This window comes from Schistocerca piceifrons, chromosome 1, assembly GCF_021461385.2.
Source record: "Schistocerca piceifrons isolate TAMUIC-IGC-003096 chromosome 1, iqSchPice1.1, whole genome shotgun sequence".
In the NCBI taxonomy this organism is placed as follows: Eukaryota; Metazoa; Arthropoda; class Insecta; order Orthoptera; family Acrididae; genus Schistocerca; species Schistocerca piceifrons.
Window position 1 is genome coordinate 677,572,015 of NC_060138.1, and position 22,080 is coordinate 677,594,094.

General features: G+C 40.0%; 1 protein-coding gene across 2 annotated transcripts in view; it reads left to right on the forward strand.

Annotated features, from left to right (window-relative positions):
* Nucleotides 1-22,080, forward strand: part of LOC124709133 — a 490,737-nt gene that overhangs the window by 387,660 nt on the left and 80,997 nt on the right. For both annotated transcript variants that reach the window (XM_047240800.1, XM_047240809.1), the window contains one exon: nt 2,034-2,232. In XM_047240800.1, the coding sequence (XP_047096756.1) occupies nt 2,034-2,232 (199 nt within the window). The remainder of the gene's footprint in view (nt 1-2,033; nt 2,233-22,080) is intronic.

The window sequence follows — 22,080 nt, forward strand, 5'->3', positions numbered from 1 at the left end:
CTGCCCTTTTACATTTTTAGCTTTTTCGCTTTTATTGTTCTGACTTTCTTGAGATGTCCCATTAGTGGAATGGATCATATTTGAAACAAGGGACTGATGACCTTGCTGTTTGGTCCCTTAAACCTCAAACAACCAACCAACCCAACATAGGATCCTCAAACCGAAGGGCACATTGACACATGTCCATATCTGTGACTGAACAAATGATTCTCTCTCATACCATGCTGTCTGCATGTGATGAGACTCCTGAGACTTAGCCATGATGAACCGACACTGAAGACTGAGGCCATGAAGTTTGGCCGCCCCAGCTTGGTACAATTATTGCAGCTGTTTGCAATATGGATAGAATCACCACACGCAGTGACTAGTTTTGTACACACTTGTCGTGATAAGAGGACAGCATCGTACACATATGGTCAAAAGAATGTGGCACTGGTTCATGCAGGGAAGCCCTAGCACAGTAAGTGATACATACGAGGTAGTATGCATGATAATGAAATAGAGCTCCGTGTTTATCACCTGGAGTGCCAAGAAATGTTAGCAATGCCACTTCTCATGACTGTCCTAGTCTTTCATGGATTTATCATAGGGCAGGGGGATGGGGGAACAACTGGCAGCTGAGCCTGAGTCAGTATAGCCAGCAACCTTTGCAACACTGCCATATGTGCCTGCTGCTGTTGCAGAAGTGACTGGAGTAAACCCTCAGTGGAAGAGCTAAATGGCAGAAAAACTGCAGAGTCCGAAACATGCGAAAATCTGATCCTTGACATTGCCACTTGTGTTCTAACTAGAAACAATTTGTTGGGTCATGGAGTGACAAAAACAAGGATAAAATGAAAATAGTTTATGCATCTCAGACAGCTATAACAACTGAGGGCCCGGATGCTCTTGCATGCCCTTATAAAGACACTATCCACATCAGGGGTCATTGGTGTAGTGCCGTGTGCACGTAATGGAGCCGATGATGGCACTCGGTGGCAGGGTTACCCCTGGCGACCATCTCAGTTGTGGGCACTCTGTTTTAATGTCTGTGTACACTACTCTTGCCATAGTGTTCTGACTTATGTCCACTGTGGGTGGTAGGTGTAGTAACCGGTGGGTTACTGTAGGACTTTTAAGAGACTTAAGGATATTAATTACTGATTAAATAATTGGAAAAAAAAGCATCTTACATCTACATTCCTCTCTCTAGTTTCTATGAGGCAATTTTATGGGTGACTGAGACACAGCTCCAACTGTTTTCTGCATGATGGATTTTTTAATATTTTTATTTGTATTTTTTAAAAACTTTTTTGTAGTTGCTGTTTCAGCAGTTCATGTCACTTTGAAAATCATTCTTCAACATTACCATGGTATTACATGAAAACTGTGGTTCACAAACAGGCTTCATTAAGTATATTTAATGCTTCTATTACTTCTAAGTATTTTGCAAAAAGGCTTTTATGTCGGTCAGGAAGCACAGTACTGATTGGACACTTGCCATAAAACTGGTAGTCAGTTGTTTCAGAATTTTCTTGTATCAGATGAGAGATTTCATTGTGCCCCTCATTTTGAAGTATAAGAAATGATTAAATGACTGTGGCATTTTTCCATTTTGAAATATAAGAAATGATTATACAATGGTGGTGTCTTTCCACTTAAGCTGTATTTATTTAGACCTCTCTTCTCTGTCCTTATAGGTGTGAATAAATACAGCCTAAGTCAAAAAATTCTGCCTTCATTTAGTTCAGGACTGCGGAGCCCACTAGGAAGAAAGTCTGTAAGAAAGTATCTTTCCTCTTATTTTTAAATAAAATTACTCTTGACAGTAACCCTAACAACTAATATGTGTTATAGCCTTTCCTAGGCATCTTCCAGTATACATTCAGCAACTTTATGAAAGGAGAAGCTTTCTTAATATGTGTAAATCAGGTGTGTTGTAGCCATATTTTTCACAAAGCTTAAGGGTTTTTATCATTCTTAATAATAATAATAATAATAATAATAATAATAATGGTAATAATATTATTAATGCTGAAATTTGTTGTTTACAGGTCAAGTATTAATTTACCATCCACTCTCAACAGCACCCATTGTCACAATCATGCACATCGTGAAAATCATCGCCATTCACATTATTTGCAGACTTCCAAATCAAGTGGAAATATTTTGCACTCCCTGCAAAGTTCGAAGTCCAGTGGAAATGTACTGCATTCTCTACAACAGTCTGGTTCAAGTGCCAACATACCACAGGTTAGAATATTTTCTAAGTTAATAAGTTTGTGAAGATAATATATTTTCTAATCAAAGACAGCAAATGCTGTACAAATTAATGCACATCGTGTGACTGTAATCCAATTTTTCATTACCACCTCAGACAAAAATATCCTTATGGTTACAAAATATTTCATAATGGAAGTCATTGGATAAAAAGTTCTCAATCTACTTGCCATGTCAGATTCAGATAAAAATCCCAAGCTATTGATGACTGCCTCCATTGTCATTGTCAGGGACTCAGTCTGACTTTCGTGACCAGCGAGGCTCCCAGTTTTTTCATACCCAGAGCATGGTATCTGTTTGGCTGGATTACTTTACAGAAATGGTTATATTGTTGGTAGAAAATAAACAGCTGAAATGCTTAACTTTGATTTCAGATGTTTCTTTGCATAAGTAAACCTAGGAGAATTCCCTCAATTTAATCTCACTGAAAAGATTAATGAAGTAAGTATTAGTGTCTGTAGTGTTGAGGAATAGCTGAATCATTAAAATTAAGTAATGCTCCAGGGCTCAATGGAATCCCTGTCAGATTTCATACCGAATTTGCGGCTGAGCTAGCCGCTCTTCTAACTATAATGTAGTGTAGACCCCTCAAACAAGGAATGGTGCCCAGTAGATGGGAGAAAGCACAGGTGACACCAGTCTACAAGAATGGTAACATGTGTGATTACAAAATTGACTTCTAATTCCTTGATGTCAATTTGTTGTGGAATCTTAGAACATATTATGAGCTCAAATGTAATGAGATATCTCTAGTAGAATTACCCCCTCCGTCAACCAGTGTGGATTCTGAAAAAGTTAATCATATCAAATCCAATTCACAGTTTTCTCACATGACATACCAAAAGCTTTGGATCAAGACAGTAAGGTAGATGGAGCATTTGTTGATTTCCGAAAAGCATTTGACTCAGTACCACACGTACACTTATTGTCAAAAGTATGATTATATGGGGTCTCAAGTGAAATTTGTGACTATTGAGGACTTTATTTTAGGGAGGACACAACATGTTATCTTTGATGGAAAGTTGATGTCAAATGTAGAAGTAACTTCAGGTGGAAGTATGTTGGGACCCTTTCTGTTCATGTTGTGTATTAATGACCTTGCAGACAGCAGTAACTACAGACTTCTTGCAGATGATGCGGTTATCTATAATGAAGTATACTATCTGAAAGAAGCTACATAAATACATTGTAGATGGGAATAAGTACATAATATTTTGATTGGAGATCCATATCCAGAAATGTACTGTTTCTGTGCTACGAAGGTTTCAATTCAGATGTGTAATGCGTCCACATTTGCTGAGGTAAAGAGAAAGTCTGAATTGCTTGTGCTGGTATGCAATGGGGTAGACAGGATAATGTGTACTATTTCTTATGGGGTTGTTGCAAAGTTTAATTAACATGACTCCTGTAGAGACAGAGGAAGATCTGCTGGCACAAATTCTGACTTGTGCACTAGAAATTGAAAAACGACCAGGTGGGATGGAGTGTGTGTACCAAAGCATGCTTAATAGGTCTGATGTCTGTAATAATGTTGGTGGTTGCTACTTTGAGCAGTTGTTGTAGTGCATCAATACTGTTCTGTATATACAGTATGCACGATTCTTTTCTATTTTGGAATAATTGTTCTGTGTCACACCTAATTCAATTCCTCAAGCATAAGTTAGCTGCAACTGGCAGAGAATGTGTTTGGTTGGTGCTGCACATTTCGTGATTTATGACTGAGATAAACTCATGCCCCAGTGTTCTTCTTCAGCGTGCCATTGTAGAAGCGTGCACAGAAACAGCTGAGGGATGTTTGTATTGTGACATATTGTGAAATTTCAAACATTCAAGAGTGCCACGATAAATTTGTACTGCTGTTGTCAATCTTAGGCTTAGGCTTAATTGTGTTCTTTTAAATTTTTTGAGAATTGTGGGCCTATGCTCATTCAAAGCAACCATTGTCTAAAGTCATTGTACAATTATGAAATAGGTTATTTTTGAAAATTTTTGGATGCTTACTGAACTATATTTTTGTAAGTTACCAGTATGAGTGTTTATACAAAAAAAAGCTTACTTCATAGTAAATCAGCATTTTGTGGTTCCTTGTTGTGCCAAAGAATAATCATTCCTGAATTACATTGTATGTCAGTGCAAATAAACGTGCATGTGTGAGAATTTTCGGAAGCTACATTTTTGTTAGTGGTGGACCTGTTAAGACATCTTGTGAAATTTTACTAATTATCTTCTCTCAAAAGTACCTAGACCAGATAGTTAGGAACCTTACTCATGATGGAAATATATTGGCTCTAATGGCAACAAATAGACCCGACCTCTTTAAGGATGCCCTTATTAGCTGGTATCAATGAGCATGATGTGGCCATGGCAGCATTGATTACCAGAGTAAAAAGGACAACCAAAACATGCAAAAGATATGTATGTTCAGTAAACTAGATAAAAAAAATCAGTAGTGTTGTATCTCAATGAGGAGCATGAAACTTTCAGCACATGGCAGGAATGTGCAGAGAAACTATGGCTAAAGTTCAAATGTTAGTTGACCATGCAGTGGACAAACGTGTACCCAGTAGAAACAGTTCATAATGGGAGAGAACCTCCATTGTATACAGTCACTGTAAAGAAATTTCTAAAGAAATAGAGATTACTGCATAATAGGTGTAAAACAAAATGTAGGGCTGTAGGTAGAGAAATGCTGAATCAAACTCATTTGGTTGTCAAGAGATTAATCCATGATGCTTTCAGTAACTACCATAGCATAATATTGTTAAGTGACCTTTCACAGAACCCAAAGAAATTCTGTCTGTATGTGAAGGCAGTTAGTGGCACCAAAGTTAGTGTCCAGTCCTTGAAGAATGAGACTGGAACTCAAATGAAAGATAGCAAAAAAAGCTGAAATGCTGAACTCTGTTTTCAAATGTTCCTTTACAAAGGAAGACCCAGGAGAACTGCCCCAATGTAATCATTGCACTACTGAAAAGACAAATGAAATATGTATTAGTGCCAGTGGTGTTGAAAAACAGCTCAAGTTGTTAAAATTGAACAAAGTCCCAGGGTCTGATGGAATCCCTGTCTGCTTCTGTACGGAATTTGCAGCTGTTTTAGCCATTCTTCCAACTACAATCTATCACAGATCCCTTGAACAAAAAACTGTGCGCAGTGCTTGGAAAGAAAGCTCAGATGACACCCATCTACAAGTAGGGTTGTGGAAGTCATCCACAAAACTACTGTCCAATATCCTTGACATCAATTTCTTGTAGAATCTTAGAACATATTGTGAGCTCAAGCACAACGAGGTGTCTTGAACAGAATAACCTCCTCAGTGTGAACCAGCATGGATTTTGAAATCCACAATCACGTGAAACCCAACTTGCCCTTTTCTCACATGACGTACTGATAGCTCTGGATCAAGCCAATCTGGTAGATGCTGTATTGCTTGATTTCCTAAAATTATTTGACTCGGTAACACACCTATGTTTATTATCAGAAGTTCGATCGAATGGGGTATCAAGTGAACTTTGTGACTGGATTGAAGACTGTTTGGGAGGTAGGACACAACGTGTCATCTTATATGAAGAGTCATCATCAGATGTTGAAGTAAATTCAGTTGTGCCTCAGGGATCTTGCAGACAGTAGTAACCGCAGACACTTTTTCTGATCATGCAGTTACCTATAATGAAGTTCTGTCTGAAATTCAGTTACATTTTGATATGATTTCAAATTGGAGCAAAGATTGGCAGCTTGCTTTAAATGTTCACAGGGTGTATACGAACTGGGACAACCAGGAGATCTGAGAAAAACCTGGAAATTTTTTCATCCGGGACAAAACTGGGAAAAACCTTGGAATTTTTTAGAATTCAGGGAATTTTTCATTATTTTAATTTTCAGTTAAATTTTTGTAATTTTGACTGGTAAGAACCGATACTCTAACAGAGGATATTACTGTATCCCACTACTGCATAATAATACTTCAACAATGAAACATAAACAAGAGAAAAAAATGCAAATAACTTAAATTGCAAAGGAAATGCGCCATATACAATGACGACACACAGTGCTTATGCAAGCGTTTGCCAACAGCAAAATGTGTCAAAGGCTTTAGGAAGACTATGCATGCTTCATAACAACAAAATGGACTCCGATGAGCGTGAAGTCACATCTGTTTACATTAGATTCATTTCAGCAGTTATGAGTGGGCTCATGCGCATGCACAGTTGTGAATCGTGTTTGAGCAGTAGATTCTTCCACTTCTGGCTACATGAATGTGGCTGTTGGCTGTGCAAGCAGTCGCAGCAAGCAGCTAGATGCTACCAGGAAAAGGGGGCGCCAAATTCATGTTCTTGAGGATAAAAACTTGTTTCACAAAGCGCCTAGCATCCAGCGCACATTGGTGTATCGATTATTCATATGATTTTGAAATGTATACCTGTTGGTTTCTGAACATTTTTGAACACATTTTAAGTTGATTTCTGAATGTATCATAAGTTGATTTTTGTATGCGTACATAGTGTACGTGATGTCTCTGTCATAAGAATCCTTGTTGCATCTAGAAATAAACTTTCTGCAGACAAAAGGGGATGGGGCTATATGAGCTGAGCAGAGTAAAACCAAACAGATGAATGTCAATCACTGTCTGATTATGTCGTTGATTGGGTTTGTGAATGATCAGCGTTGTTATAATTACTAGCGAAATCCATAGATTCAGACTACCAGAATGGAAATAAACGACTAACAGGAATAACAGGTGAGAAAGATTACATATTATCTTCTTGGTGTATCCAAGAAAATGAAATTTTGACAGAAAATTTTTGGTGAGGTCACTACACTAGTAAGGACCAGTTGTACAGTCACTGGCCAGCAGCCGCTTAAGTCCTGTTCTGGAAGTAACGTGGAAAACGTGTTGTACAACCATGTAACAAAGCCTAACCAGAGGATAATCACGGGATAACTAAAGTGGTGATTCTGGCAGGGTTAGTGGAGTTAATCGGCGAACAGATTTTGACAGTGGCAGGAGTAACTACAGAATTGGTGATGACAAGATCATTTGTTAGAATGAGGAGGGATAAGAAACGGGGACATCACACATATTATGGAAGAAAAAGACTATTACAAATTTACATAAAAATTTCTTAGTAATACTTTTCAATCTCATGCTTGAGAAACTGATGCATATAAATGAAATGTGAAACTATTTCCTAACATAAAGCTTTTTGCTTGGAGTAGGCCTAATAGTCATTTGATATTGGTACTTTGTGAATTATATTCTGTCATGTTATAAAAATGACCATTTGTGCCAAAACAGTCTCGTTTATTTGGTGTGTGTTACAAAATTGCTGCAATATTAGAAAGGCCTATTTTGTTTTATCTAGCAGACAATGACAGAATAGACACAATCAGATCGAGAAACCACAACAGTGTTGGGTATTATTTGTATTAACAGCTTTTTGAGTACTGGATAAAGACATTTCGATTTTTCATGTAGCAAAACGTTTGACGAAGTTTGATGAGATAATAGATTCTTTCGCAGAAAGGAAAGCACGCCATGTAAAGCTGTAGCAAGATTAGAGAGAGAAAAATGCTAGGAGCTAAGGATTGAAGAAATCTGTATTTTCTTGCTTGTCTTTTGTTTTCATTGGTTTTATGTCCCCCCCCCCCCCCCCCCCCCCCCCCCCCCCCCCCCCCGATAGCTGAATGGTCGGCGTGACGGACTTCCGTCCTAAGGGGCCCGGGTTCGATTCGCCGCTGGGTCGGGAATTTTCTCCACTCAGGGACTGGGTGTTGTGTTGTCTTCATCATCATTTCATTTCCATCTGGTGCGCAGGTCGCCCAATGTGGCATTGAATGTAATAAGACCTGCCCCATAAGGGGCCTCCCAGCCAATGACGTCAAACGCTCATTTCCATTTGTTTTATGTTCCTATATTTAATTTTATGTCACAAAGAATAGCAAGTTTCTAGCTAATAGGCAATAAAGAGTGCCAGTCTTCTGAAGAATTCTTGTCCTCCCAGTTACAAATAATCCCATCCAGTATTAATTGAGAGTTTTTTTTTTTTTAAAATAGGCGCCGGATGTCAAATGGCCAACAGGGAGCAGGAAAGACACCACAGGACATGTTAGTCTCCACTGTCCTGAATATAGTTTGATGGCACCCATTACAAAATATGCATGTTTCAATTCCACAGAGTGAAATACAGTGACTTGCTATAGAAGAATGCTGGATGAAGAGGCATGGCACTGCACTTTGGCACACTTAAGACCAAATAACATGGCTTACGTTTCCTCGAACATGTATGTTTAATGTTTCAGACTTTTCAGAAAGATGTGTGCTACAAGATGAACATAGTTGTGAAAATTCTATGTTTTTTAGTATTGACCCAGTTCACATATATTGTAGATCCGGGGCTGATGTGCAGAGCAGTCTGAGTTATAGTGGGTAGTCTCCACATGACCTGTGTTTGCATTTAGTGATTTTGCTGTTTCCCCTTCGTTCATTCTCACATCAAATGAAAACAAATTGGATATCTGTGGCTGGGAGCTATCAAGTGAATTAAAATACATTCACATAATTACGGAAGGCTAAAATATGTTGTTAGTTTCAGATTTTATTTTATTTCCACCTTTCTGACAGTCAAGCATTAATCACCTTGCAGAACAATGAAGTTATTTTTGTCTGTTTGCTAAAGAAATTTGACTTTTATTAACCTTTTCCACAGAGGCAGTCAATGTATTTGAAACGAAATGTTTAATTCCACAGTACTGGCTAGTTTCAACTGTTCACTGCATTTTAAGTGCAAGTTTTCATCTTCTAATACCATAATAAAGAACCAAACATGATATAATACAGTAGTGGTTCTCCAAGAAAATTTACATGCCGAAAACCACACTGAAAAGCTTAACATCAGGTTGAGGTCTACTTCATGAGGAATCTGGACATATGAATGTGCACTTTAAATGTGCACATTTTAGTATGGTTCACAAAATGCTGATGCTCTTGGAGTATCCCCTGATGACTGATCTTTTAATGTATTATACATATGTACATATGGGCTTCCTATGTCATGGTAGCTGCGCAAGCTCGGTGTCATCTGTTATCTGCACTCTCTGGCAACTGCTGAAATGAACCTATTTCTAACAAGTTGCAGGAAAATATTGTGAATGGTGGTTTGAAAAGTGTTACTTTCAAAGTAATTATCCTTTTACGTAAGTTGAACTATGTACGAGACTGTACCATGAATTTCTTAAATCTCAGAGGATTTGACTCTCATTTAAAAATCTACTCTTTGATGATAAGTCATTTAGAAGAATTTCGAACCCTGAAGGTCAGAAATTTATGCCAATATAAAAAATTTTACTTTCACATTTGTGTGATATATCTTACTGTGTAACACGCGTAAAAAAGATCAACATTATATGCAAAAGCTCAGCTTCTCTTGCAGTTTATTAACCTTGGAGACCAACATTATATGTGAAAGCTTTGCTTTTCTTGTAGCAACACTGTATATATTAATTTAAACTATTAACTTTCCCTGTTCTTGTGTTTGTGCTGCTTAAAAGTGATGTTGCTGTTGGCTGACTACATCAGGTGTCCTATGCTCTGAATAACCGCTGTCATCAGCTGGTGAGATCACGTGACATGAGCTATGACTGGCTTACAAAAGTGCATTGCAATCTCAATTTCAATGATTAGGAAAGTAACATGCGGTGTTTGTTGGAATTCCAATGTATACTTTCATAATATGAAAATATGCAGCATCAAAGATATTTCCAAAATGTGTCTTTTTTCCTGGGTTTCATTTTCTAAAGTGCTGGGAAATTCTACACCTGTGTATAAAACAATAATCATTCAAAGAATTGATAAGTTTTGCAGTTCTGATGGAAAATATACTATTACTCAACACGGTAAAAGTGTGTTTTCACCCGGGGGAAAGTGTATTTTTAGCCGGGAAATCCGGGAAAAATCAGATAATTTTTTTTCCTTGTCCACATATACACCCTGGTTCAGAAATGTAGAATTTTGCACTTCACAAAATGAAACAACATATTATCCTATGACTATAATATCAGTGAGTTGGCCAGTGCTTACAAATATCTGCGTTTAATGCTTTCTAAAGATATGGAGTGGAATGAGTACATTAGCTCGGTCATGGGTAAAGCCAATCTAGACTTCAGGTTATTGGTAGAGTGCTGGGGAAGTGCAATTAGTCCACAAAGTAGATTGCTTACAAATCACTCGTGCAACTGGTTCTAGATTATTGCTCAAGTTTGTGGAATCTATAGCAGGTAAGACTGAAAGGAGACAGAGAATGGCTGCAGGAATGTTGTTAGGTTTGTTTGATCTGTGGGAGGGTGTCACAGAGATACTGAAGGAACTGAACTGGGAACTCTTGAAGACAGATGTCCCAAGAAAAACTGTTAACAAAGTTTCAAGGACTGGTTTTAAATGACAACTCTAGGAATATACTACAATCTCCTGTGTATCACTCATGTAGGGATTATGAAGGTAAGATTAGAATAATTTACAGCATGCACAGAGGTATTCAGTCAGTCATTATTACCACACTCCATACATGGATGGAGTCGGAAGAAACCCTAATAACTGGCACAGTGGGACGTACTCTCTGCCAAGGACATCAGGGTGGTTTGCAGATTATAGATGTAGATTTAGAAGTGGGTGAGTTAAACATCTGAATTGAAACAGCTGTAGAATGGAAGCAGTATGTTTCTGGACATGGGTTTGTATTCAAAATATTACATACTCACTCCCCTCTTCAAGGCCTAGACGTTTGTAATGGGGATTTCTGAACACCTTGTATAATATCAGTCAGTTGGAATCAGCCAACTCCTACAAATACCTAGTAGTAATACTTTGTGGGGATATGAAATTGAATGATCTCATAGGCTCAGATTGTGGTTAAAGCAGGTGGGAGGTATTGGTAGAAGATTTGGGAAGTGCAATCAGTCTACAAAGGGAATTGCGTACAAATTACCTGTGTAACCATAGCATAAGTATGTGGTACCCTGTACCAAATAGGACTAGCTGGGGTTTTTGTACCTAAACAGCATTGATCTAATATCAAAGACAGAATACCAGTTCCTTATGAACACTGTCGTCAGATGGCCAGGCTTGGAGCTGAGATGCATCTTGTTTGAAATAGTTGTGGTTCTGTGGCTCTTTGTATTAGGACATTCAGCGTAGCTCTTTTCCAAGCTGGGCGGTGAAAGCTAAGCCCATTGAAATGTAGATACACAGGCATGGTTTCTCAATTCACAAAATAGCTTAGTCATCAATCAGCTTTCCTTTTTAACAACAAAAACAATAAATTTTTGACAAAATAATTTATTGGATAGATAGAAAATCTACTCGCCAGGTGGCAGCAGAACACACACATAAGAGTGGGTTGTAATTAGGTGAGATTTTGGAGTGAGTGGCTCTTTCTTCAGGCAGAAAGGTTGAAGCGAAAGGAAGAGGGGTGAAGGAAAAGGACTGGAGAGATCTAGGAGAAGGATTAGATTTTGGGAAAGTCACACAGGACCGAAGATCAGGTGAGACTACCTGCAGGCAATGAGAAGGAAAGACTGATTGTTGGGGTCTGCATCAGATGAGATTTGAAAACCTGTGAGCTTAAAGGTGGACAGGGTAATATGCAAGACAGACATTACTGCTTAAACATCATGCATGAGTTAATAAGAGTGAAAAGCTAAGTGCATTGTAATTAACAGAGATGGGAGGGGGTGGTGAAAAATAGATGGGTAAGACAATGAAGTATGTAGGAAATTAAAACGGAGTGAGGGAAAGAGTAGTTACTGTGTGGAAATGCTGAGACGAATGAAACAAACCTAAATCAAGGCCGTGTAGATGGCGAGAGCCAAGGACATTGCAGTGATAGTTCCCACTGGTGGAGTTTTGAGAAACTGGTGTCTGGGGGAAGAATCCAGATGGCACCTTTGGTGAAACAGGCACCAAGTTCATGACTGTCATGTTGTACAGCATGCTCTGCAGCAGGATATTGTGTGTTGCCTGTATACACCCCCTTCCTATGCCCATTCATCTGACTGATAACAGGGTGGTAGTCACGGCGATGTAAAAGGCCAAACAATATTTACATAACAGCTGGTATATGATGTGTGTCATTGTACAGGTGGCTCTCCCTTCAATAGTATATGTTTTGCCAGTTACAGGGCAGCTACAGGTGGTGATATGAGGGTGCATAGGACCAGTTTTGCAGCAGGGACAGTCACAGGGGTAGGAGCCTTAGGGCAGGGAGATGGGTCCAGAAGGAGCATAGGGTCTGACAAGAATATTGTGGAGATTGGGAGGGTGACAAAAGCTATTCTAGATGTGGTGGGCATGATTTAGACAGAATGGATGTAATTTCAGGGCATGATTTTAGGAAGTTGTGGCTTTGTTGAAGTAGCTGTCTGATTCATTCCGGACCAGGATAATATGGGTGACATGTGGTGTACTCCGAAGTTGTTTTTTTTGAGGGTATCAGGAGTACCAGGATTGGATGTGATGGCCCAGGAAATTGTGCTTTTGAACTAGGCTGGTGGGGTAATTACATGTAGTGAAGGCTGAGGAGAGAATGTTGGTGTATTACTGTAAAGAATCTGCATCCGACGCAAACATTTTTGTTCAGATGCAGACTCTTTACAGCAATACACCACCATTCTGATTTCAGCCTTCACTACATGTAATTACTCCACCAGCCTACTTCAAAAGCAACAGTTCCCAGGCCATCACATCCAATCCAGGTACTGTTGCTCCCTCCAGTGAACAGCTTCAGAGCACACCACTGATGACTCAGTATTAGCTTGGCTTCAAATGTATTACTCAGCTACTTTAAGAGGTCCATGACTTCCTAAAATCATTCCCTGAAATGGCATCCATTCTGTCTGAAATCTTGCGCACCACACCTAGAATAGCTTTTTGTCACCCTCCCAATCTCTGCAAATTTCTTGTCACACCCTATACACCCTCTGCACCCATGTCCCTACCCTGTGGCTCCTACATCTGTGACCATTCCCATTGCAAAACTTGTCCTATGCACCCTCCTACCACCACCTATAGCAGCCCTGTAACTGGCAAAACATATACTATCAAAGGGAGAGCTACCTGTGAAATGACACATCATATACCAGCTGTTATCTAAATCGCTTCAGGCAAATGCCGGGATGGTCCCTTTGAAAGGGCACGGCCGATTTCCTTCCCCATCCTTCCCTCACCCGAGCTTGTGCTCCGTCTCTAATGACCTCGTTGTCGACGGGATGTTAAACACTAATATCCTCCCCCCTCCCCCAGCTGTTATGTAAACACTGTTTGGCCCTTTACATCACTATCAATACCACCAGATTATCAATTAGGATGAATGGGCATAGGTGGAGGGTGTATTTTTTTGCAGGGCATGCTCTACAGCTTGGCGATCGTGACCTCAGTGCCTGTTTCACTACACCCGCCCACTGCTACATGTTCTTGGTGCTCGCCACTCACCTGGCTTTAATTTATGTTAATTTCTTCTGTCTCAGCATTTTTTCACATTAACACTCTTTTCTTCACTCCATTTTAACTTTTCTCCATCTTTCATCGTCTTACTCGTCTATTTTTCACCCCCCCCCCCCTCCACCTCTGTTACGTACAATGCACTTAGCTTTTCACTCTTATTAACTCGTGCGTGATGTTTAAGCAGTAATGCCTGTCTTGCATATTACCCTGTCCACCTTTAAGCTCACAGGCTTTCAAATCTCATCCGATGCAGTCCCCAACAATCAGTCTTTCCTTCTCATCCTTTGTGGTAAGTCTCCCTTGCCTTGACCTGCAGTTCTGAGTGATTTCCCTGAAATCTGGTCCTTTTCCTTCATCCATCTTCCTTTCTCTTCAACCCTTCTCCCTGAAGAAGAAGCCACTAACTCTGAAAGCTTGAAAGCTTGCCCAATTACAACCCTCTTTTTATATGCGTGGTATGCTGCTGTTTTTGTGAGATCTTTTACCTATCCAACTTTCCTATTTACTTATATGTCAAAGAAAGGCAACCTCCTGTTCTATATCTCGACTAGAAATCTTATATTAGGATGTATATTGTTCATATGATCAGTGAACTACTGCAGTGCCTCAGTGCCATGTGGCGAAATTAAAAATATTAAATCATAGCCATTATCAGCAATAGCTAATTTTTTTTCATTGAGTGGTTTGAAGAACGAATGTTGAACAGTGCTGCCTGCTCCCAATCCTTCCTGCTAGTTCAGATAAGCTGATAATCCTTTTTTAATTTTCTGTATGGTAGTGATTTACTGCAGCAGCTCATTGACAATGTGAATGCTGTACATCCTAATATAAGATGGAGAATGAAAAGTTGCCTTTCTTAGATGTGTTGGTTGAATAGAAAGCTGATGGATGACTATGCTATTTTGTGTATCATGATGAACCCCATAATACACAGAGCCAGGACTATTTCACATGAGGAGCACCTCTGCCACGAGATCAGCCATCTGATAATAGTGTTCAGTACGAATAGTTTTTCTGTCCGTGTTGGGTCAACACTGTCGAGCAAACCTAGACGCAATGCCATTCAACCAATCTAGAAGGACAATACATAGTGCGGCTTCCATTTTGTAGTGCAACAATCGGTACAACAGGTAAGGTAAACAGGCAAGGTATCAGACCATTCTTACTTGTGAGTGTGGCTGCAGTTAAGTGGGCTGTCTATTCAGACTGCCACCAATCGTCATGTCGGGCACCGGCATCACGTTACACGGGAATTTCAAAGAAACAGGTGTGGATGAACAGTCTGTTAGATGCACACAGAACTGTGTTTGAACAAATGAGAATTCTTGCTCAGCATTGAACTGCTGGGGCTGTGTAATCAGGGTAGCAGTTGAATTTAGACTATGCGAGAACAACTTTAATAGACACACGGGCTATGCACTTGATAAAGAAGGACGACAGAGGAAGTCTTCTCATAGCTTACCTCCTGGTTTCCCTGTGAGTGACACCTGACAGCCTGAGCAGATGTAACCTAAGTTTGTAGAGGGCACCGTCCCAGTATTTGCCTTCTATGTGAGTTAATCCAGCCAATCAGATGCTGTCCTCTGGGCATAAAAGAGGGAGTCTCACCAGTTTCACAACAGTCGGACTCACCCCCCAACATTGATGATGGAGGCAGTCATCAGATACCGTATGTAGTGTGATATCATCAGAGTGAATAGTGCAAGCTTCTTCTGACTGCAACTCTTAAAATTTTCAGTTATTATACCATTTTTCTGCCTCCTAAGTTTCTTGTTATGAGGACAACCCCAAAATGAAGGTTTCCTACATTTTTCGATATGCAAACCACCATTCATTTTCTGTAGTATTACATTATTTTAAGGATGGAAGAGTACTTTACTTTTCTATATTATTGACATTTTGGTCAACACATTTTTATATACTGCCATGTCCTTCAGAAAGTGTTGAACCTCACCTTTCACCTTGTCATTAGAGGAGAATTGCCATTCAGATAAATGTTCCATCATTTTATGGAACAGGTAGTAGTTGCTTTGTACCAAGTCTGGACTGTATGGTGGGCGTATGATGACATTCCAGCCAAAGTTATGCAGTAGGTCAATGGTGTGACGGATGATGTGTGGATCGGCATTGTCGTGGAGAATGCTTATGCCCTTGCTCCGCATTTCTTTTTTTGGTTCCAAATTGCACTTCTGAGTATTTGAAGTGTTTCACAGTACCCATCAACATTTATTATTGTTCCTGCAGAAAGTCAACCAGCAGTACCCCTTTCAGTCCCAAAACACAATTTCCGTGGCTTCACTGGCAGAATGTGTTCGAATTTACACAGCTTGGACAAAGAGGGATGCTGTCACTCAAGTGACAGTTGTTTTCTCTCAGGTGTGAAGTGGAATGTCCATGTTTCATCAGGTGTGACAATAGAATCCAAGAAGTTGTGCTTTTTGTATGCATAGTGGCAAATAAATTTGTGGGCAGAATAAACTCATTGCCGTTTGTGGTCTTCTGTCAGCATATGTGATACCCGTATTCTACACACCTTCCAATATTGCAACTTTCCCATTAAAATCCTGTGGGTGGTGCTTCAGGAAACCACAGTAACCAAAATGTAGACGGCATCAAGAGTGATCCTCTTATCTTTTTGCAAGGCGTCCTCAACCATCGTGACTGTCTCATCAGAAATTGGTGTACTGCTCCTTTCTGCATCATGAACTTCAGTATGACTGGCTGTAAACTCGTTACACCATGTACAAATGTTTTTGACATCCATGCATGACTGTCAATAAACTTCAGTCAATTGGTGCTGAATTTCAACCGGTTTAACACCTTTTGCATAAATAATAATCATCATAAAAAAAACTCTGTAACTGCTTGAACTTTGCACTTGGTGGTGTTTTCAATGGGAGCTCCATTTTGAATGGGTGCCAAGCCAAGACTGATCATCTGAGTGCAGCACACTAATGGTTATTTGGGAGCTGAGATAGTGATACTAGCAACAGTGTGACCAACAACCATATTAACAAGTTCTCTTTGTCTGCAAAAAATAAGAGACCACTTTTTTGTATATTTGCAAGACATCTTTTTTTAGAACAAAGAATTTTCTAAAACAGTTTCATATGAGGGATGTCTGAAATGTAAGATTGCAAGACCTGTAATTCTACCATGGAATTGAGTTTTTTTGCAGTGGCGTACCAATGTTTTGTATGGTAACACACTCTGGAATGAATGAATGAATGAATGAATGAATGGTAAAAGTCATCAGCAGCATCCCAACACACATTGTGGTGATGGTTAAAGGTGAGCACTTTCATTCTGTTTCCTGCAAAGTGCACGCAGTGATAAATTATCTAAATGCCAGAGGCATGAGCACTGCTTGATTTATCGTGAAATAGTGTCAATGTATGGGGAGGAGGTTGCGTCATGACATTTGACAAAATGAGTACAGAATTTCACTTTTGGAAGAAAGGAAATTCACGCTTGTCTGTAGTGACTGATAAAGCAGTGCAAAGACTTAAGAGCATGTTAGTTCTGATCACCATGTGACCATTGGTGATCTGCACCAAGTGTGTCCTGAAGTTTCTCGAACTGTCATTCATGAAATCGTGAGTGATTGACTGGGATATTGCAAGTTGTATGCACAAAGAACACAAAATCAACAAAGTCAATGCCAAATGAGTGTTTTTGATCATTTTGTGAGAGATCGATAGACTTTTCTCGACTCTGTAATGACGCGGGATGAAACATGGGTTTAGAATCATACCACAGAGAACAAGTGATAATCAGTGCAATGGCACTACACTCATTCCCCTTAAAAAGGATCAGTAATTCACTCAAAAGTTATGGCAACCATTTTCTGAGACAAAGGGTTTCTGCTTGTCAAATGAGTGCCTAGAATCAAAACAGTCAACTCAGCACATTACTGTGAGACCCTCAAGAAACTCTCCAGATCTGTACAGAACAAACAACGTGGAATACCGAGGGAGGGAGTCGTCCTTAATGACAATGCTAGGCCCCTCTCTGCTCAAGAGATGTTGACCTTATTTCATTGGAATCTTTTAAACCACCCCTCTGTCAGTTCCGATCTTGCTGCCAGTGACTATGTGGATTTAAAACACTTTTTCAATGATGGTGAGGTGAAAAAGTGGAGAAGTGGTTTAAGGAATTGGCAGGAGACATTGACAATGCAAGTATTATAAAACTCTTCGAATGGTTGATAAAGTGCATTGAAATAAATTTTGTTTATGTGGAAAATGATGTCATTCTTGTGCCACTGTTCCTATAGGTTTCATTGAAATATAAACATTTTTGTTTGTGTAAGAAAGTCTTGTAAGCATACTTTCTAGATATCCCTCATGGTATTGGTTTGACACTGGTGAGTCTGTTGCTACTGAATGCTGATAGGTGTATAACATAGCTAACAGGCTTCACTTTCCAGTAATAGATTACAGTACCTTTGTTTACTAAAATTTATCCCGATTTTCCCCCATTTATACCATAAAACTTAGGAATGACTGATTAACTTCTTAAAATTTTTCACAGAGTACTTGATTTAAAATACGGACTAAATCATAAATTTCTTAAGATTTATAAGTTTTGCCTTATTTTAATTATCTCTGGGCTTTTACTCATCAGTGACTTCATTTATACTATTATGGGTCATGATGCTCAGAGTGTTACTGACTCTTAACAGCTCGGGATGACGTTGAATGGGCAAGTGGGTGGTATGAAGAGGTATTTCTATGGCCATCATGGAATCATAAACTCAGTGGAAATGACAACATGATAATTCAGCAGAATTCATACTGCCGATGCAGATGTTGCCCCAGGGGCATATGATGACACTGGGTGGTGGTGCTTTCCCAGTGAAGCACGGTGGCAATAAGGATACCAGGTCAGGATGGTGGTCACAGTGACAGTCTGATGTCAGTGCCTTCAGCAGACACATAGCTGGATCGAGCCTACAGATGTCAGCTGCACAGTGACAGCAATCTCTGTTAGGTGTTAGTACAGAGGTCACCCAGTAGCTCAAAGGGGGTTAGGTACCTATCCTGGTCTGCGAATCAAGGACAACATCGTGGCATCCAGGATTTGATTGATGTCAGCCTGCAACTGACCCTAGTTGCAAGGTGTCAGTTCAGGCCCTCGAGTCATCAGTTCTAGGTGCGGCCCATTGACCATCATGGGCAGTGGCTAGTTGAAGATGAGACTGGATGACCCACATTGGGTTAATGCCAGGCCAAAATGGAAGCATTCTCAGTGGAAGCAGTGGCCAACAACAGATACTCTATGGCCATAGCAGCCTAAATTTACATGGGCTCATCCCTGTATTCTTGTGAAAGTGCATTTCTTCCCACTCAGTGTGTGGTAACCATGGTGCCAGAGCAGAGCTTTCACCATGCCCGTTCAACACTTTCCTTGCTCCAGCAGCCTGCTGGCTCACCTGGCCACAGGTTGTGGAACTGGTTTGGTAAGGTGGTAGTTTTGCATTCCTACCCCATATGCAACATTTAGTCCACCACTTGCAGGTGGCTGCCAAATCTGTTAATGACTTAAATGTTACATGGTGTGTTTATAATTTTCTTTTTATGTTTATGTACACCTTTGACTCCTACTGCCCTTATAACTAATCCTGTCCAGTTCACAATATCTAATCCCTGATATGCTTAATGACTAACGGTGACCTACTCGGTTGGTACTCGGTCAGCAGGAGTTCAGGAGGATGGACAGTTTTCTGTCATAAATAGATGCAGGCTGCACAGACCAGAATAGGAATCAAGGTGGTGCTTGAAGTTGACATCTATCACCATGATTTTGTGCTGGTATCTGCTGCAATACTGCTGTAGAAACATTTCCTCCTCATTAATACTCCCCTCCTGCACTGCTATAAATTTGTCAGGGAACAAAGTAGGTCAGAAGTGTTGGGATTGAGAGGATATTGTTCAGAAAAGTCTTGTTTTTGGCTGGTAGTTTCTTCAAAGGTTTGTCAGGCAAGTACAGGTGTGGATACCCCAGTTCTAGAATCGTAGCCTTTGTTACGATTGATGGTAGCTGAAAAGTTGCCCCCAAAATATTACACATTGTCCGTTTATTAAAATACGCTATCTTGTAGCTTCAGTAGTTGTTCCCCTAGGTTGGCAATTTGTGATAACCAACACTAGGGTCATATGCTGAATATACCCAATGTGGACCTACCTTCTGACAATAGGATTGTAGTACAACGGTGTTCTGCAGGCATCCTTCTGTTCCCGTTCCTCCTAAAAATATTTTCATTTCACACGTCCCTCTGTTAGTCTGGACCACCCAAGATGGGCAGTTTGGTTTTTCCCCTCTTTGCATAAACAGTAGTATTTCCTTCATCCCCAAGGCCCCTCATTCCAGAGGTATAGGTGAATTGTATAGCACTACTATCGGGCATTGCTACTTACTGCTGGAAGGTGTCTTATCAACACATGGAAGTGGGTGAGGTTGGTGCTGTCCTGTACTGCCACAACCTGGCAGTGCATCCCATACCTGACACAAATTGACCAGAGATTGTATTCGTGGAAACAAAGTAGGAATTAACTGACCATATGCTGCCATGGTATAAGGCTTCCTGTAATTATGATACCTCAATATGGACATTCCATATGCTGATGGCAAGCATATGCAATTGTTTTGCCACAGTCAATTGGATATCTTAATATGTCTAACCACCCTATATTAAACTGAGATCTTGGTTCACAGAAGTGCTGGTCATTCTGATGCAGTGCGTCAGCTTTGCTCGTAAACCCTCCCCCCCCCCCCCCCCCCAGCATTATGGTATTATTCAATAATCTGTGATCTGTGTTTGAGATTCGCTAACTGAGTCGTCTGCCATTCTGTCATGGTTCTGGCACCTTTGCCTCTCAGCATCTTTACTAGCATGTCGTTTGAGCCCCTGTGTATAAGTGTCCATTATTCAAAATATTGTTTTCAGTAGTCTGCCTCCTCCCCCCTCCTGCCACCCTTCCTCCATCGCCTTAATGTTCAAGACACCACATAGCTTGCCGCACCTAGTCGTGGAGGTGCTCATATGAGATACACAGCATTAAGTTTTTCCTTTTGTCTGTCACTTAAAACCCCCTTATTCCTGGCTTCCAGGTTTAATTCTGAGCAAGCTTCATCCAGCCTTCACACCTCGGTACTTACCCCCATGCATTATAAATTAACCTCAACATCCACTGGTAGTTGCTCAAGACAGTGTCCTCTTGACTAATGAAAAGTGCCCTCCCTTAATTGGTCACTTTTGCAAGGTGTTCATTCACCCCCTTGCAACTGCAAAAGTGTTGATGGACCCTGCAGTCATCCTTGCTGTTGATGTCACCTGGAGAAAGGAAGCTGTAATCACTCTCCACTACCTGGATTAAGTCTGTCATCCACAAATACCTATAACAACATTCTCTGTATGCTGTACACACCCAATGAAATGAATAACTTCAATCTTCATTACCTGATGTTTCTTAGCAAAAACTATACCAACATGGCAAATCAGTTCAGGTAAATTACACACAGAATAACCCCCAGAACAATTGGTAACTTATCATGTCATATCCTGCAAACCAGTATACCAAAAAAAAAAAAAAAAAAAAATGTACAAAATCCATATATCTTCATTACTGTGATACATCACACAACAAATACAACTAAAAAAATACAAATATCTTAATACACAACTTTTTCAGGGCATTAATGCATGTGGTAACATGTGTAGCTTGGAGTGTGTGGCCTGTTTTTCCTTCTTACTATCCCCCCCCCCCCCCCCCCCATTTGGAAGTGGTGCCAGTACTGGTGGCATAAATCTGGAGCACCCTGAAAAAGACTTACACATCTCACATGTATGACTGTTGATTGTGTCAGAAGCTGAAGTTTAATCTTCACTGATGAGGTTATCTTGATTACCTGGTAAGGACCATGATACCATGTGATGATTTTCTTTTCGCTCTTTGGGATGCATGGGCTTGTCAGCATTATCTGCAGATCTACACAATTCTTTGCTAGCTTAGTATTGCATTGCCCTCCCATTCCAGACATTCAAGGGTTCTGCTGTCAGTTCTCCATATCTGCTTCCATGCTTCCAATGTTTTCATGAAATTTCGCAATGGCTTGCCATTTTTTTCGCACCTTGGGGTTGAATGTTTGCAATGGTGACAGTGTTTTACCGTTGTACACTATTTCTTAAAATGCCTGTGCTTTCATGGATTTTTTTAATTGAAAGCTATGACATTGTATGACAGTTAAGTATCCCAGTCACTGTGATAGCTATTCACACTGTGGCGTAACATTTTTCCAGTTGTTTGATGTACATGCTCCATTCT